The sequence below is a fragment of the Sphaeramia orbicularis genome, chromosome 15 (assembly GCF_902148855.1).
Source record: "Sphaeramia orbicularis chromosome 15, fSphaOr1.1, whole genome shotgun sequence".
Lineage (NCBI taxonomy): Eukaryota > Metazoa > Chordata > Actinopteri > Kurtiformes > Apogonidae > Sphaeramia > Sphaeramia orbicularis.
This window is the reverse complement of record NC_043971.1, coordinates 41092126-41111689: the sequence shown is the minus strand read 5'-3', so window position 1 is coordinate 41111689 and position 19564 is coordinate 41092126. Positions and strand designations below refer to the sequence as shown.

General features: G+C 35.5%; 1 protein-coding gene across 1 annotated transcript; it reads right to left on the bottom strand.

The window, feature by feature from the left end:
- Window positions 1-5112: 5112 nt before the first annotated feature.
- On the bottom strand, window positions 5113-19563 carry cbr1 (carbonyl reductase 1). The gene is made up of 7 exons (XM_030156752.1): window positions 19455-19563; window positions 15669-15788; window positions 14749-14918; window positions 10750-10857; window positions 9327-9535; window positions 8244-8297; window positions 5113-6386 (listed from the first exon to the last, which is right to left on the bottom strand). The coding sequence occupies exons 2-7, from the start codon at window positions 15779-15781 to the stop codon at window positions 6213-6215; spliced, it is 828 nt and encodes a 275-aa protein (XP_030012612.1). The 5' UTR covers window positions 15782-15788; window positions 19455-19563; the 3' UTR covers window positions 5113-6212.
- Between the last annotated feature and the right edge of the window lies 1 nt (window position 19564).

Here is a 19564-nt window from a genome sequence, read left to right as displayed (position 1 = left end):
CTGACCTCTGTGCTATTTTTATCAGGTGTTTCTCTGGTGTTAGAGCACAAACCAGAAGGATGAGCTTATCTGACCCTCAACACCTCCTCTGACCCACAGCTGACAGTCACACCGGACAGAAGAGAGACCTGATACTGAAAGAGAAAGGCACGCTCTGTCAAACTGAACTGGGCCAAATGGAAACCATCAAAATACAACAACACTCCATCACATGTGAACAAGAGGCAGAGGTCAGCTTAGACACCGATCTAAACTGATGTCAATGTTAATGCGTGAAATGTGTAAGCAAGGAAGAATGTTGATAATGTTCAAAAACACTACGTAAGTGCTGCATTCAGGCTCTGACATGGTTGCAGCTAAGGTTTGATTAAGGTCTGGTAAAAAAAACAACTTGGTAAGGGATAGGTGAAAGTACGGTGGCCCAGAGGTGCAACAGCCCCAAAAATTATCCACTATAAGAAAAAAAAGAGAACAGCCCCAAAAATTATCCACTTGCCCAAAAAAATGATCCACTATAAGAAAAAAAAGAGAACAGCTCAAAAAATGATCCACTATAAGAATAAAAAGAGAACAGCCCCCCAAAAAATTATCCACTATAAGAAAAAAAAGAGAACAGCCCAAAAAATTATCCACTATAAGAAAAAAAAGAAAACAGCCCAAAAATGATCCACTTGCCCAAAAAATTATCCACTATAAGAAAAAAAAGAAAACAGCCCAAAAATTATACACTACAAGAAAAAAGAGAACAGCCCAAAATACTATATACTATAAGAATAAAAAGAGAACAGCCCCCCAAAAAATTATCCACTATAAGAAAAAAAAGAGAACAGCCCAAAAAGTTATCCACTCTAAGAAAAAAAAGAGAACAACCCAAAAAGTTATCCACCATCCCAAAAAATTATCCACTATAAGAAAAAAAAAAAAAAATCCTGAAGGCCTTAAAAATTTTCAGCCTATGCTTTTATTTTTTGTGGTGGCCTCAATTTTAAAAAAAAGAAACCTTTTGGGTGCCCCCTAATTGAAAAGGTGGATGATGTTTTTTTTTGTTTTTTTTTTTTTCTTATACTGGATAATGTCTTGGGCTGTTCACTGTTTTTTTCTTATAGTGGATAATTTTTTTGGGCTGTTCTCTTTTTTTTTGTTATAGTTGATAATTTTTTGGGCTGTTCTCTTTTTTTATAGTGGATAATTTTTTGGGCTGTTCTCTTTTTTATAGTGGATAATTTTTTTGGGCTGTTCTCTTTATTTTTTTTTTTTATAGTGGATAATTTTTTGGGCTGTTCTCTTTTTTTTTTATATAGTGGATAATTTTTTGGGCTGTTCTCTTTTTTTTGTGGATCATTTTGGGGGCTGTTCTCTTTTTTTGCTTATATGGATAATTTTTTTTAAGCTGTTGCACCTCTGGGCCGCCGCATAAAAGGTTTGCAGAGAGGGCTAAAATAGACAAAAGAGAATAAAATAAACACATCATCTGTCTTATGTTTGACATGGGACACAAACACTGGGACGTGTACACATTTATCCATTCAAGTTTTGTTGCAGTGTAAAGATGTGACCAGCAGAGGGCATCATCATAGTCTCTGTCATACTAAGACCAAAAACTGATGGACAGAATTTGGAGGCAGTGAAAACCTGAAGCACTTCATCCTGCTATTAGTATTTTACAAGTCCTTTTAACAGACAGAACTACAAGACAAATCTAGTACATCGTCCAAAGGCCAGTAGAAAATGTCTCTTCATGGACCAAATATCCTGATAATTCTGACCTGCCAAAAACTGGTTTGTAAATATAAAATTATCAAGTAATTACTTTAATCACCCAAAGGAGTGATGCTTTTTTTCCTCTTATCTTCTCTCTTTCTTTGTCCTTTTTTTGTCAGTATATAAAGTACTTTTCAAGTAAATTCAGAACAAATTTAACATACACCATATTTTAGTACAAGTACAAAAGAAAACCTAATACTTTTTCTCAGTCTTTGTTAACGTTGATGAATTTCTCACCAGTGTCAGTAATGCACTATGCACTGCAGCAGATGATGCTAGGAAGTTGTGCTGAGTTCCGCAAAACAATAAATAATACATTCATCTTCAGTCATTAGTAGGATCATATGATGGTTAAACACAATATTTGATTCATTTATTGTAATATTTGACAGAACTACTTTTGTAACTGTTGAAGATGTTCTGTTTATTATACATATGTGTATCTGAGACTCATTCTTGTTGTGTATTTGTACTATTTATATTTGTAAATCATAACACTGGGTTACAAAAAAAATGTTTTTTGCAAGTTGTCTAGGTTTTTTTCAACTGAATTAGGACCATTTTGCACCGCTAAATCCAAAAATGACATCTGTTTTTCTCAATCAGGTCAGGTGTTTTTGCTAATTTGATTTTGAAAAATTTGATCTTCTCACAAAATTGATTACATTTTTGTGACTTTATCAGTTGATTTTTTTTATATAGTTCTCCCCCAAAATAGGTTTTAAGAAAAAAAAAATCTTTTTCTAACAATGGTGTATTCACCGCAGATGTAGCAGAATACGTCAGGCTTATTTTTTGCAAGATCTTCTAGTCGAAGCCATTTCATTCACCTGTAATATTAAAAAAAAACAATCATAAATTGGCAAAAGTAAAATCTTCAGAACTCATTTTTTGCAAGAAATATGAAAGAATTTTGTATCATATGATGTGAAAATGCCCATAAATGTAAGCAAAAATGTTAAAAAGCCAATATGTAGCATAGTTCAGAAAGTTGACCTGATTGAGCAAAATTAATGTGATTTTTGGATTCAGCACACCAAAATTATCCTAAATCAGCTAAAAAAAACTTAATAAATTTGTTGTTGACCAGTGTAATGCTTTCGTTGTTAAGAATGTTTTGTTTTTGCAAATTAAACTGTTTGTATGTAAGTTGTTGCATAAAATGTGCTTCATAATCATTGAATGATCTGTAGAATATGTCTGAACCACTGTTTATTAAAATCTTACAATGATCATAGGTAATGAAACTCCAACTGCTTTGAATTGTCAAAGCTTCTATTTAGTCTGTGAATGAGATGGAACTGTTGAGTGAAAAGCAATGACACGGTGACTCAGCCCTCTGCTGCTCACATGTTTACAGTACAACAGCTTAAATGCATAGTTTAGACCAGGGGTGTCAAACTCATTTTGGTTCGGGGGTTACATATTGTAGGCTTTTATTTTGGCGGTCAGCTGCAGTCAGTGTGGATGTGTGTGGTTGTGTGAATGTGTATGTGTCGAGGCCCAAAACGGAATCTGGCCCGATTCAGAATAGGGCCGGCCCAGAATGGAATTCTATTCTAGGCCGGCCTAGAATGGAATCCTGCTGCTATAATGTTATTTTTATACCATGTTTAATGCAAATGATCCATAATTCCATAATTTGTCATAATTTTACATTTTCAGTCTTACATACCTTGAGTAACTATTGTCAATTTCAGTCGATTTCACTGTACCATATATTGGTGGGGAGTACCGCTAGGTTCTATTTGTAAATAAAGTGTATTATAGTTTACAATTAAAATGTTGTTTGTTTCATTTTTTTTTTCACATATTTGCAAATTCTATGTATTGATGTTTGTGATAATTTAGATCATTTACATTAAACATGGTATAAAAAAATCTCGACATATGTATTAGACACAGATGGATTTCATATGTGATATTACAGCGGTAGGCTTCAACTAAAACTGATTATCCATAATAAATGAACCAGAACAGGATCTAGCAGTCAAAATGTCCTCCATTCTGACTATTGAGTTGATCTAATAAAACAGTTCTGACACAGATTATTGTTAGAAATACTTGCCTGAGAAACACTTTTCAGTATAAATGGTTGCTGATATCATTACAACTATGTGACTGCTTGATGTTTTGGTTCATCATTTGTTCAGTTTAAGAGTAAGATTTGTGATTTATCATGTTAGAACACAGAGGTTTTTTTTTTTTTTCCCTCCAAAGTTCAGGAGTACAAATAACATTAAAGTGAATGGAAGAGTTGATAGTTAATGCTTTAGAATGAAGGTGTAAATCGCAGCTTTAAAGCAATGCTAACTGAAAGAGCCCAAATTTCTCCACGGATTTCACCTAAAAATTGTGTGGACATGAAATTTGTGAGTTATTAGTTTCACTGAGGGTGTAGTATCAGTGCTGAAATACAGTGTAAGAGCTTCAAGTCTTTTCGACTTGTTCGACTGAAGCTGAAATGTTTACATTTATTGAAATCGTGGAAGTGGTTTGAAAGCATGAGGTAAAATATGAAAATCAATAATTTTTAAAAAAGTACAAGACACAAATGAGAAAAATATGACCAATCATGACATTAGGTGAGCATTATGTTGTTTTAACAGCGCAAAGTTTGAGTGTTAGCAATTGGCAAAACATCCAGAAGTGGAATAATAATAATAATAATAATAATAATAATAATAATAGATACAGGGTGGGGAAGCAAAATTTACAGTGAACATTTAGTTTGTTTTTTCTCAGCAGGCACTACATCAGTTGTTTTGAAACCAAACATATATTGATGTCATAATCATACCTAACACTATTATCCATACCTTTTCAGAAACTTTTGCCCATATGAGTAATCAGGAAAGCAAACGTCAAAGAGTGTGTGATTTGCTGAATGCACTCGTCACACCAAAGGAGATTTCAAAAATAGTTGGAGTGTCCATAAAGACTGTTTATAATGGAAAGAAGAGAATGACTATGAGCAAAACTATTACGAGAAAGTCTGGAAGACACTGTTAAAGAAGAACGGGAGAAGTTGTCACCTGAATATTTGAGGAACACTTGCGCAAGTTTCAGGAAGCATGTGAAGGCAGTTATTGAGAAAGAAGGAGGACACAAAGAATAAAAACATTTTCTATTATGTAAATTTTCTTGTGGCAAATAAATTGTCATGACTTTCAATAAACTAATTGATCATACACTGTCTTTCAATCCCTGCCTCAACATATTGCAAATTTTGCTTCCCCACCCTGTAGACTGAATATGTTAGCAATAACAGTAATGATTGTGAGATATATACTGTATTTAATCAGCCCCATCAGGTTCGTTATCATTAATGACCAGTCAGACAAATTGTTGGATCTGAAATGCTTTTATTGTTTTTGACAGAAAAGCAATGGCATTTTTTTTTTTTATTTATAAAATGTGAAAATTATATCCTGTGATAACTCATTTTAGTCGAGGCACCATTTCATTCTGCATTAGAAAAATATAAAAATGCTCTTACTTGCAAAGGCAAAGTGAAACTGATAAAGGAATGAAATCAAACACCAGTGAAAAGCAGGTAAAAATGGTAATGCATGAAGGTTTATATGACACAGAAGACACATTAAGAAACACGCACTCAGAGCAGGGATTCCATGAATTATTGTCATATTTAGATGTAAGTTTAATTGTTAGCTTTAGTGTTTAACTCTTAAGCAGTATCCATTGAAGTTATGTATATATATTAAAGCTGCACAATATATCGTTTGAGCATCAGAATGTATGTGTGCTCAATAGTCACATCGCAGGTCCTGCAATGTGACTATGTAACAGGCAAATGAACTCAATGTGTTTTCATCTCAATTCAACCTGGGTACCTGACACACACTGTGCACAATGATCCACCAATCACAATCGCTCTTAATCAGTTTGCCAAAGCAGACCACACCCCTGCATGTAGAGGGAGTCACTGGTGACAACGTTGAAAAATGAGCAACGAACAAGAGAAAATCACCAAAAATGAAGACTTAGTGCCAAAAAGAAAAGCAACGTCAGTTATCTGGAATTATTTCAGCCACAGGAAGGATGATATTGAAACATGCGTTCTGTGTGGATAATACTTTACACCTGTCGCCACAAGAGGAAATGACTAATTTGTTTGACCATTTACGTTGGCACCACACAGCTATTACATCCTCCTGAGTATCTTTTCATATCGCAATATATGTCATAGTGTTAAAAAAAAAAATCGCAATGTCAGTTTTTTCCAATATTGTGCAGCCTTAACATATATGATCCATGTTGTTCTGTAAGTGCTGTAAAAGTTTCACCACATTGTGAAATGTTAGAAAACAAAGCACTGTTCCTACAGGGGTGTGTTTTTGGCCACTAACTGCAGTCATTGAAGCACTGAAACACACACACACACACACACACGCATGCACGCACACTCTAAGGTGCCTTTGGTTTCTTCACCAGGTTTGAACTTCCTTTTCAGAGACAAACTTCCCATGAGGCTCTGTGGCCCCAGGTGGCAGCAGGGCCAGGTAAACTGGAGTAACAGCGCCCTCATCTGGTGACTTTGGTGCTTTTGGACCAGCCATGTCAGTGCGCACCCAGCCTGGACAGCAGGCGTTCAGCAAGATCTGAGAAAAAAAAAAAACACAAGAAAGGTTAAAGCTCTCATCCAGAAAAAATTACAAGAAAATGAAACACACTGTCTAGAACAGGGGTGTCAAACTCATGCTAGTTCAGGGGCCACATACAACCCAATATGACCTGCAGTGGGCCGGATGATGAAAATAATAACACAATAATACAAAAATAATTTCAATTCCAACATTTGTATGTCTAATTTCTATGTTTTTTTTTTTCTAAATTTTTACATCCTTTAAAAAAATGTAGAAAAACATCAACAACCATGACCAAAATGAAATTTATTTTTAAAAAAGTGCAATTTTAACAATTTATGCCATTATTTGTCCTCAGCTTCTCATTTTCACATGTTCATTACAACTTACAGAAATTTTAATAATATTCTGCCTGTTACTAAATGTTTTGTGTATTTGTAGATCCACTGTGATCTCTAAGTTATAATGTACACTACAAACAAAAAGTTAAGGATATTTTTAATTTTGGGATAGTTTTTTTCAGTTGGGATTCTTGCACAGCGCTTTTTACTTTTTTGTGTGTGAACTGAATTGAAACACATTTTTCTAATGACCAGACATAGTTTTATTCACAACTGGCAAAAATGACAAAAAAAAAAAAAAAGACAAAAAAAAAAAGAAATATCCTTAATTTTTTGTGTGTAGTGTACATGTGTAAATGATAAACTGAGGTATAATATTGTTAAAATTACACTTATTTTTTCAGTTTGTTCATGTGATTCACATCTTTTGAAAGGACAGTTTGTAGATGTAAACCTTTTCATAATGTAAAGTTACTTTTTTCGCTCTTAAACATACAGAAAAGTTTGGAGTTAACCTTATTTATATATTATTACCTCCGCCGAGGAGGTTATGTTTTTGCCAGGGTTTGTTTGTCTGTCTGTCTGTCTGTCTGTCTGTCTGTCTGTCTGTCTGTCTGTCTGTCTGTCTGCTTGTCTGTCCGTTAGTGTGCAACATAACTCAAAAAGTTATGGACAGATTTTGATGAAATTTTCAGGGTTTTTTGGAAATGGGATAAGGAAGAAATGATTAAATTTTGGTGGTGATCGGGGGTGGGGGGGCCCACGGGGGGGCCCATTTCCAACAAACCCTGAAAATTTCATCAAAATCTGTCCATAACTTTTTGAGTTATGTTGCACACTAACGGACAGACAAACAGACAGACAGACAGACAAACAAACCCTGGCAAAAACATAACCTCCTTGGCGTGGGGGGGCCCACGGGGGGGGGGGGCCACTGATCAGCCTTGGCGGAGGTCTGCGCTCTCCGAGTGCTTCTAGTTATGTTATTATTTTACTGGTTCGGCCTACTTCAGATCAAATTTAGCTGAATGTGGCCCCTGAACTAAAATGCGTTTGACACCCCTGTTATAGACATTTAATTATATAATGCATTGAATAATAGTTTTATTTTACGATTAAAATACATTAAATAATGAAATAAACTCTTTCCTCCTTTTCCCTCATTGACATTATCTTAAACAATATCTTCTGGATATTAAATGTTTCCTGCTTGCATTAAAGTCCTGTTTCAGGTTTACGCATCACATCTGTTAAAGTGTTTTGATTGGCTCCAAAGACAACCAACTCAGACCCATGTTGTGATTCATTAATATGTGATTCATGTTTTGGACCATTAGTGAATATTTGTACATTCAGAAATTCAACAGTTCTCTTTTAGTTCAGAGTGAACAGCTGTTTAGTTTAGTTTGGTTAGGTGTTGGATGTTGCTTCCTTTTTCTTCTTTAGTTGTTTGTTTTGTATTTTGTTGTCCTTGAAATGAGCTAAAAACAAGTGGCAGTGGGTGATGATTGTTTCTTTTGCGTTTAATTACCTGGTCGTTTGGTCTCTCCTTGGACAGACGTCGAGCCTGGATCATGGACAGGGTCTGCAGACACACAAACATTTCAGCAAACCATCTCCTATTCTGAATTATGAACACGTTTTCAGGATAAACACCTTCAAACTTCAATCAACATCTTCTTTATCATTATTTAACCCTTTCATGCATGAATTATGAGAACCTTAATCAAGATTTTTTTTTTCCTGTTTTTATTCCTCTTTAGCATTAAAAAAAAAACAATGCGACTGAAATTTTTTTTATGAACCTACTTTTCATGGAGTTGCAAAAATGTCCACTCAGCTGGACACCACGCGTTTAATTTTTGAAGCAAAGAAACATGCATTTACTGATATACTGTGTGAAAACTATGAAATAAAAACATTTTTAATGCTGCAAATCTGATGTTTTCTCACATTTTAACATACTCTAATACTAGTCATAACCCACTTCCTGGACATAATATGCAAAAAAAGAACTTTTTGTTGTTAATTACAGTCCAGTAACAATAACAAGCAAGTGCTTTACACTCAAACATGTTACTGCGGATAAGGTTTATCAAGAACAGCAAAGTTACAGTAATGGTATGAATTGCAATGTATTGAATGATGCATGAGCGCCCAATGTGTTGGCTGATATGAAACTAAAACAACAGAATCCATGAATATACAAGAGAACAGCTGTAGAATAGCTGTCCACTGTAGTGACCACTATGCATGAAAGGGTTAAAAAGCATCTGAAAAGAACTCTAAGTTATGAAAAAATGTAAGGCTGTATATCATTTGATTTGTATTTCTATTGTTTTACTTTAGATTATTATTTCAGTTATATTGTATTTTTATTTTTTCTTTTTTTTCCCTGTGTATTGTTTATTTCCAGGGAGGTATTTACATAAGCCTTTTTTGGCTTCTATCCTCTCCTGCACAATGGTGTTACTTGCATGAAATTTTTTTTTTTTTTTTTTTTTTTCTCTTGCTGTCCGTGATGTGCAAATAAATAAAATTAAATTAAAAAAAAAAATCAAAAACAAACAAACAGATGAGTTTTAACTTTGAGACAGAGGACGTTGGACTGTACCGTGAGTCCGGTCTTGGACACTCCGTAAGCTGTCTCTGGCCAACCGTCCTTTTTGTGCTCATTCTTCTTGGCTGCGTCGACAAATCGCTGCATCAGTCCCACCAGCTCCTCCTCTGTGATGTCCTCACTGCGGAAGCGGGCCTGGAGTTCTGGGCTGCAATTGTTCAGGGTGCGGGAACCGACGAAGCTGGACACGTTCACCACGCGACCTACAACATACAGGATATGAGAGGTTATCTGAAGAAAATGGTCGACTTCTCACCTGTGTGTCTCTAGTGCAGGAGTCTGCAACCTTTATTATCAAAAGAGCCATTTTGCCCCGTCTTCCGCCAAAAAAAAAAAAAAATAGTCTGGAGCCACAAAAAATAACAGAGCTTATAAACTTTTAAAAGTTTCAATCATTTTTTACATTTTATCTGTTACAACCACTGAATACAACAAACAGAAGTGCAGTGTGGAATGGATTCTGGAGTATGATTACCTTAAAAGTATACAGTAAAAGTATTTCATAGTATTTGTGCTAATAGTATATGAAGTACTAATACCAAAAATACCAAATTCACGAGGTACTTATTGGAAAAATTAATTTTATTCATCATTGAATTTAGTCTTAAAGCCTATTCATACGAAAAAACAAACACTTTTGGAGCTTGGAAGGGATTTTTGAGTATGATTACTCCAAAAGTACACAGTAAAAGTAGTTCATAGTTTTTGTGCTAATAGTATATGAAGGACTAATACCAAAAATACCAAATTCATGAGGTACTTAGAGAAAAAAATAATTTTATTCATAATTGAATTTAGTCTTAAAGCCTATTTCAGACGAAAAAAACACACTTGGAGCTTGGAAGGGAATCTGTTGTAGGATTACCCCAAAAGTACACAGTACTCATACTCATACAGTCCCTCTATGAAAAGTATCGCTATTTATGGAAATTATTCTCTTCAAAACTCAACACTTCCTCCACAGTTCCCAGTTGTACTGCTCCATATTCTCCATCTGGGTTCACATCCACAAGCTCCCGGAAAACGGACAGAATTATGTGAGTAATATACAAAGGACGGACAGAACCCTCTGTCCGTCTGCGTCTACATCTTTAAACCTAGAGCATAAATGAGCCCTTACTTTTGTTGCCCGGAAGGCACATTCGCTCCATGCAGCTCATTTACCGTAACTGTCGAATGAGTAGCGCACAAGAAAATGCTAACGGCTGGTTTGACCATGCAGAGGAGAATCGCGACTGGCTTGACCGCAGTAAAGGGAGGAGCCACTACAAGGAGGATGAAGAGACGCATGTGGCTCCGGAGCCACAGGTTGCCGACCCCTGCTCTAGTGGCTTTTACTGGAAATATATGAACTTTTGGAAATGTGTGGTGTTTAAACAGACTGACAGTGGATTCGGTCCGGGTCTATGATCTGTACCTCCGGCTTTGATGAGCGGCAGGAAGTGAGTCAACATGTTTCTGGTGTCAAAGAAGTTGGTCTTCAGAGTTACTTCAGCCTGGACATCAAATGGAGCTGTGTCTGCCACTGCAAAGAGAAAGAAACACCAGGCCTTGCATTAATACATCATTAAAATCATTTACAGGTCTACCTAGAAAAATCAATTAGACCAGGGCTGTCAAACTCATTTTAGTTAGGGGCCACATTCAGCCCAATACGATCTCAAGTGGGCTAAACCAGTAAAGTGATAACAGTGTAAAAAGTAAAATTAAATAATGATAATGTTAACAAAAATCAAAAATCTGAATAACATGAGCAGCTGGAAATGTCTTACGAAAAACAACTGCAATTTTAACAATATTATGCCTCAGATTATGAGGTTATCATTTACACATGTGCATTATAACTTACATTACAATTACAAATACACAAAACATTTAGCAACAGGCAGAATATTGGTAAAATTGCATTTACTTATCTTAAGACATTTCAGGTTATTCACATTTTTTTGTAAAATAACGGCTTTTTAATATGAACATTTTCATGTAGTTTTACTTGTTCACACTAAAACAAAGAGAAAACTTGATGTTTTCATTATTTATAGGTTTAATATGATAATATTTTACTGGTCTGACCTACTTGATATCTAATTGGTCTGTATGTGGAATCTGAATTAAAATCATTTTGACATCCTCGATTGATAATATCTTCAGTGTAATTTTTGCATTTCACAAATCCATCCTACGTGCCACATTGGATCCTTTGGCGGGCCGGATTTGGCCCCCGGGCCGCATGTTTAACACCTGTGAATTAGACAACTGCAGCTCATTCAGAACTCTGCTGCTAGAGTCCTCACCAAGACCAGAAAAGCGGACCACATTAGTCCAACTCTGAGGTCCTTCCACTGGCTGCCTGTCCGTCAGAGGATAGACTTTAAAGTTATGTTGCAGGTCTATAAAGCTCTGAATGGTTTAGGACCAAAATACATCAGTGACCTCCTGACTCAGTATGAACCCACCAGACCCCTCAGGTCATCTGGATCCGGTCTGTTGTCAGTTCCCAGAGTCAGAACCAGACACGGAGAAGCTGCGTTCAGCTTCTATGCTCCACATGTCTGGAACAAACTTCCAGAAAACCTCGGATCAGCTGAGACACTCAGTTTATTTAAATCCAGGTTAAAGACCCACCTGTTCTCAACTGCATTTGAATAGAGTTTGTATTCATCAGTTCAGATCTGCACTGTTTCTTTTAAGCTTAAAGTTTTTATCTGTTTTATCTGTTTATTTTCATGCCTATACTTTTCATTGCTTCCCTGCTGTAATGCTTTTAATGTTTTATGTAAAGTACTTTGAATTGTCTTGTACATGAAATGTGCTATATACACTGAACAAAAATATAAACGCACCACTTTTGTTTTTGCTCCCATTTTTCATGAGCTGAACTCAAAGATCTAAAACTTTTTCTATGTACACACAAGGTTTATTTCTCTCAAATATTGTTCACAAATGTGTCTAAATTTGTGTTCGTGAACACTTCTTCTTTGCTGAGATAATCCATCCACCTCACAGGTGTGGCATATCAAGATGCTGATTAGACAGCATGATTTTTGCACAGGTGTGCCTTAGGCTGGCCACAATAAAAGGCCACTCCAAAATGTGCAGTTTTATCACACAGCACAATACCACAGATGTCACAAGTTTTGAGGGAATATGCAATTGGCATGCTGACTTCAGGAATCTCCACCAGAGTTTTGCCTGTGAATTGAATGTTCATTTCTCTACCATAAGCCGTCTCCAAAGCTATTTCAGAGAATTCATGAAGAAGACTGTGTGAGGAAAATGGTGGTCACACCAAATACTGACTGGTTTTTTGACCCCACTGGACCACCCAATACAGTAAAAGTGCACATTTTAGAGTGGCCTTTTATTGTGGCCAGCCTAAGTCACACCTGTGCAATAATCCTGCTGTCTAATCAGCATCTTGATATGCCACACCTGTGAGGTGGATAGATTATCTCAGCAAAGGACAAAGGAGAAGTGCTCACTAACACAGATTTAGACAAATTTATGAACAATATTTGAGAGAAATGGGCCTTTTGTGTACATAGAAAAAGTTTTAGATCTTTGAGTTCAGCTCATGAAAAATGGGAGCAAAAACAAAAGTGGTGCGTTTATATTTTTGTTCAGTGTAAATAAACCTGCCTTGCCTAAAAATAGCCTTTTTTTGCCACCACATTGTGGCTCAACTGATTATCCTTTAACTGTTTGTGACTGCTCTGGGGTTTCTGAACATGGCTACAGGTTTACACATTCAAAGTCTTACTATTAAAGTATACCTGTACGGGTCATGCTTACAACATCAATTGTGCTTTGTGTATTACATCGAAGCAAGAGAGGCACAAATTCAGTAAAAAAACTAGAAGCACTTGGAGAGCGCAGACCTCTGCCAAGGCAGATCATACAGAGTGGGGAAGCAAAATTTAATATATTTTGAGGCAGGGATTGAAAAACAGTGTATGACCAATTAGTTTATTGAAAGTCATGAGAATTTATTTGCCACAAGAAAATTTACAGAATAGAAAATGTTTTTATTCTATGTGTCCTCCTTCTTTCTCAATAACTGCCTTCACACGCTTCCTGAAACTTGTGCAAGTGTTCCTCAAATATTCGGGTGACAACTTCTCCCATTCTTCTTTAATAGTATCTTCCAGACTTTCTCGTAATAGTTTTGCTCATAGTCATTCTCTTCTTTCCATTATAAACAGTCTTTATGGACACTCCAACTATTTTTGAAATCTCCTTTGGTGTGACGAGTGCATTCAGCAAATCACACACTCTTTGACGTTTGCTTTCCTGATTACTCATATGGGCAAAAGTTTCTGAAAAGGTATGGATAATAGTGTTAGGTATGATTATGACATCAGTATATGTTTGGTTTCAAAACAATTGACGTAGTGCCTGCTGAGAAAAAACAACTAAATGTTCATTGTAATTTTGCTTCCCCACCCTGTATATAATATAATAAAGACAGAAGAGTGACCATGGTAGAGTTACTAAGGTAAAAAAAAAAAACACTAAAGCAAAACTATGACACAGCATACCAAGATGCCAAATTATAGTGCTCTAATAATAAAATACAACAGAAAACAGCTAATGCAATAAAGGAGTTAACACAATTATATTAATTTTACATATTTTCATGTCTGAGGCTGATGCTCAGGTCCCTTTTCTCTTAGTAAAAGAATTGCAGAATGTTCATAGGCATTGGCACAGCCTCATGTTCCGTGAAATGTCTTGAGTGAAGTGAAGTGAAAAGTTAGATGTGTGAGGACAGTTGAACAGGTTCCACAGGTTTCTTTTTATTAAATTAAAAACAAAGAGAACACCGTATATCCGTGAGTCTGCTACACTGGACAATAACACTGTAAATATGAGTAAAGACCCACCCAGAAAACCACGACTAGAGCAGGTCAAAGAAAATAAACCTGATTATTACTAGTTAAACTGAGTATCAGACTTGGAGACTGATGTCAAATTTAATTTTTCACTTTTAATAATCATCTGCTGATAGCGGCAGAATGTTCACTTAAAGCTTTTTCTACTGTATTAATGTCTTTTGTGTAACTCAGTTCACTGTTAGTGGCATAGTCTTACCCTCGGCCCTCACCATAGGGTACTGTCAACAGTTCATCGTCCGTCTGTCCGTGCAAAAACTTTGGCGTGGACTGAAAGCTGAGAGTTTTTAAGTGCAGGTATGTTATATTTACCTTTTTGTGTTTGTGTACAGAATATGGTTGAAACAAAGGCTCCAAAGATATTTTTCTGAAGTTGAATTTCTTGCATTTTCCCCACTCATTGTTACTTGATAAAAGCTCCTTGTATTTTCTTAAAGTGATTGACCAGATCAATACTAAATGACTCAACCCAGAGGCATTTTGATAGTGTCACCTGCAAACAATACCCTGTGGATTATATATACCTTTGAATGCTATCCCAGCATTATTGACGAGGACATCAACGCCGCCATACTTGTCTTTGAAGTAGGCGGCAGCGGTGGTGATGCTGTTGAGGTCATTGATGTCCAGCTGATGAAACATGGGCGACAGGCCTTCTGCAGCTAGAGTCTTTACTGCTTCCTCTCCACGACTCCTGAAATATCACCCAAAAGTCACACAATCGTCATTTATACATTATTTATGCTTTTTCATGCTATTACAATCTCAATTAACTGACTTTTAATTTTTTTAACGGTTATACATGGAAGATTTATGCATGTTGGGGTACTCACATAAAATGTTTGTGATATTAGTCCCATTACTAACCTCTGTTACCTTGCGTCTTCTACACATTATATATGTACGTAGCAGATTCAGGATAGATTTTTTTTTCTGAAAACACTGCATTTCTACTGTGTTTTTAGGCTGTTAGCTCCAAAAACCATCCAGTTTCAAAATTTGTGTTATTTGGCATAGGTTAATGTGATGAATTATTTACTCCATCATTTCATCACTAAGGAATTTAAATAAATGTTTTTATTTTTCTTCCTGAAAGATGAAACGCTTAACATGAACTTTGTTTTAAGTGTAAAGTCAAGAAATCAAAAAGTTAACCTAACATTACTGTAAAAGCTCATGTTTTATCCCAGGACTGTCCTATTGTCTTACTGCAAGTAATTCTTCAACTAAAAAAAAAATAAAGTGGCAAAAGCAGACTAATCAACTGGTTGACAAATTGATTAATCAAATAAATCATGATATCTGTGTAAAATGAAGCAGCAGCCTTAGAAGAGTAAAATTATTCAAGCATCAAAATTGGGCTAAAAATATGACTTTAAGGCAATTATGCTACGAAGCTAATGAAATAATAGCTGCCTGCGGCTGTAGTGTCATGAACACCTACACATCTCTGGCGGTGAGGTAAACGATGCCTCCAAACTGCTTGCACAGTGCACGGACGATGGCCAGACCGATGCCCTTGTTACCGCCTGTTACCACGGCGACTCTGGCAGCCATGACTGTCCTGAAAGAGATGTCAGAGTATAAATATGCAGGTTAAAGACCTATAGGGTAGCCTATTTTTTTTTAAATCATCTGGTGGTTTATAGCTCTTGTGAAAGCTGATTATCCGAGCATCCTGAGGACATCAATTTAATCCATCACTACCTTTAATTAAGTGTGTAAAATACAAAACAGTATTCCTAATTTTGTAAAAATGATTAAGAAGATCTTGTTGAAGATGTTGAGCATGTGTGAAGGATTTCTTGGCCCTTTAGTTACTACTGTTTTTTCTCAATTTAGTCACAAAAGTCTTGAATTAAAGATCTTGTGTAAGAGCCAATTTATTACGCCGAGTGTTTAATAAAGTGCAACTTGTGTTACTTAACATTATTTTTGCCAAGGCAAAGGCCTGCAACCCACTGAAAATGGGTTACAACCTACCAGTTGAGAATCACTGCTTTAGAGAAGGAATTGTTATTTTACTTGTAAGAGGGCTTATTTAAAATGCAATACTCATGTTGATCTGTGTTTGATATGTTCACCTTTGCTTGAAAAAAACTTGTACAATCATTTGCTGGTCCCGGAGTCTCCTCCACACCCAGATAATAATAATAATAATAATAATAATAATAATAATAATAATAATAATAATAAAACATTTTATTTATAGGCACCTTTCAGGACAGTCAAGGTCACCGTACAAAGTTGTTAAAAATAAATAAAACACAATTAAAATTACATAAATACATATATAAAACACACAGGTACATAAAATGGCAGTAGATAAAAGTGAAATTATGGAATTGAGTAGGCCTGTCTGAATAAGTAAGTGAAAGATGAAAGGTACATTTATCAGGCTAATTACTCTTATGTAAGTATTAAGTTTGGAATCTCAAATTGTACAAAAGATGTATTTTTTTAAAGGGCATTCAATCGCTGGACCGCTGCCATAACAGTGAAGTCAGCTCTACCTATAATCTACATGAGTAATCTGAACCCCTACATTAACAGCCCTTTAAGATTGATCCTGTGTCAATGTTTACACTTCAGCTTTACACATTTGATGGAGGAAAGTCATTCCTCCAAGGCTCACCCTGACAGAGTTATAAACACAAAGCTCTGGGTTAATATTTGTTAGGTAAATATCACATCGTACAAGGCAAAATGAAGGGTATCACTGCAGTTACACAGGCATTGTGAAAGGTTAGTGGGCATTGACTAGATCTCCTAATGACTAACACTAATTTCACTTTTCCTAATTACATTTACTCCTTTTTCTAATTCCTTCCCAAGCTCAGGTTTTCTTCAAAATGAGATTACACAGAAGGATTTTTCATTTGGGCTAAATATGAAACAAATAAAAATAAAAATACTGTAGAGATACTATGAATAAGTACATCATTGGGGCAGAAAAGTGAGTGGAAATGACCAATAAACATGGAGTTGGATGTGTCCCCTAGTTTATCAGAGTCTAGGTTTAATCCAGTTACTTATCAGGACAGATTAGATCTGCTGAGTCATGTTCATTCCCATGGACAAATACAACTTGTAAAAAAGAGTCATAGCATTTTACATTAGATTCAAAAAGTCTTTAATATCAACTAAATATATTCATTTGTGTCAGAAAAAGACAAGTTCTCACAAGAGCTCAACAAAGAATAGGCTAGATCAGGGGTGTCAAACTCATTTTAGTTCAGGGGCCACATTCAGCCTAATATGATATAAAATGGGCCGGACCAGTAAAATAATCTAAATAATAGGATAAGAACTGATAAATAATGTCAACTCCAAAGTTTTCTGTATGTTTTAGAGTGAAACAAGTAAAGTTCTGTAATGAAAATGTTTACATCTACAAACTGTACTTGAACATAACATGAAGAAATATGAACAACCTGAAAATTCTTAAGAAAAATAAGTGCAATTTTAACAATATTACACCTCAGTTTATCATTTTTACATATGCATCACACAAATACACAAAACATTTAATAACAGGTTGAATATTAGTACAATTCCACATCCATCTTTTCTAAAGACGTTTCAGGTTGTTAATATTTTTTTTTAAAAGGCTAGTCTGTAACTCTAAACATATTTATGTAATTTTACTTGTTTTTTTTACACTAAAACAAAAAGGAAAAATGGCAGTTTTCATTACTTATAGGTTATGATGATAGTATTTTACTGGTCTGACCCACTTTAGATTGAACTGACCAAAAATTATTTAACCCTTTCATGCATTCTGGTCACTACAGTGGACAGCTCTTCTACAGCTGTTCTCTTGTATATTCATGGATTTTGTTGTTCTTTTTGTTGTTTGTTTGTTTGTTTGTTTTTAACACATATCTTTATTAAAGTTTTAAGACACTACATATCTTTTCTGACATGAATTGGTAACATTATGTAGATCTCTCCTGAGCATAAACCCCCAGAACTGCAAGCCCTCTCCATAGTTTTCACACAATTTATCAGTAATTACATGTTTCTGTGCATCAAAATTAAATGCATGGTGTCCGGTTGAGTGGGCATTTTTGCAACTTCATGAAAAATAGGTTCATAAGATGTTTTTTTTTTTTTTTCCATTATAATTTTTTTTAATGTATTTTTCAATTTTTACCTCCACCGAGGAGGTTATGTTTTTGCCAGGGTTTGTTTGTCTGTCTGTTTGTCTGTCCGTTAGTGTGCAACATAACTCAAAAAGTTATGGACAGATTTTGATGAAATTTTCAGGGTTTGTTGGAAATGGGATAAGGAAGAAATGATTAAATTTTGGTGGTGATCGGGGGTGGGGGGGCCCACGGGGGGGGGGGGGCCACTGATCAGCCTTGGTGGAGGTCTGCACTCTCCGAGTGCTTCTAGTTTTAAATGATTTTTATTTTATTATTATTATTTTTTAAATTTATTTTTCAGAAGAAAATTTTCAATCACATTGTTTTTTTCATGCCTAAAGAGGAATAAAAAACACTCAGGAAAAATTTTTGATTAAGGTTCTCATAATTCGTGCATGAAAGGGTTAAACATCCTTGATTGTTAATTTCTTCAGTGTAATTTTTGCATTTCACAAATTCATCCCAGGGGCCAGATTAGACCCTTTGGTGGGCCGGTTTTGGCCCCTGGGCCGCATGTTTGACACCTGTGGGCTAGATTCAATTTGCTGAGTCATGGTGACAACTCCACTGTTGCATCTAACACTTAGAAACAGACACTTTTCTCTCATTAAATTGGGAGTCAGTGCTTTTTACTTCAATCAGATGCAGCATTTATAAAAAAAACAATGAACATTAATTTTGTCAAAGTACTGAAGAAAAGCATTTTAAAAACTCCAGCAAGAAGTAGTTAAAAGTTCAGTCATACCATTAACAATAGTGTGAACCTTAGCCTGGATTACACATTGAATGGACTGGTGCACAATGTGTGTGCCTACTGCAAACAATAAAGAGTGAAACTGACCAGAATTATCTAGCAGTGAAACAAACAGTTAAGTATCAGGTGTTAATGTGACTATTAAATCGTGCATTTTGCAAAAATATATCACATTTAGTCCCATTTCACGTCAGTCTTCATGTTGCATAACGCACACCAGCCGTATTTATAAATTATATAAACATTACAAATTACATATAAGAATACAGTTCACCTTTTTATACTGGTAGCTTGCTAACAAAAATCACGTTAAATGCAGTGTTCTTACTATGAAGTGGTCTTCTGGTGTTGAGAGGAGCTGCAGAGGGTGAAGTGCAGGAGTTGCGCAGAAAAATGGGGCAGAATGTGAGGAACAAACATTCACTTATAGAAGGGCGG

Bases quoted from the DNA above. Each gene is read 5' to 3' on its own strand.
- cbr1 (XM_030156752.1), bottom strand. From the start codon at position 15,781: ATGGCTGCCAGAGTCGCCGTGGTAACAGGCGGTAACAAGGGCATCGGT. The intron at 10,858-14,748 runs GTATATATAATC...TTCTCTTTGCAG, and splicing joins TGCTGGGATAGCATTCAAAG to TGGCAGACACAGCTCCATTT. The intron at 9,536-10,749 runs GTACAGATCATA...TGTATGTTGTAG, and splicing joins GCCGCTCATCAAAGCCGGAG to GTCGCGTGGTGAACGTGTCC.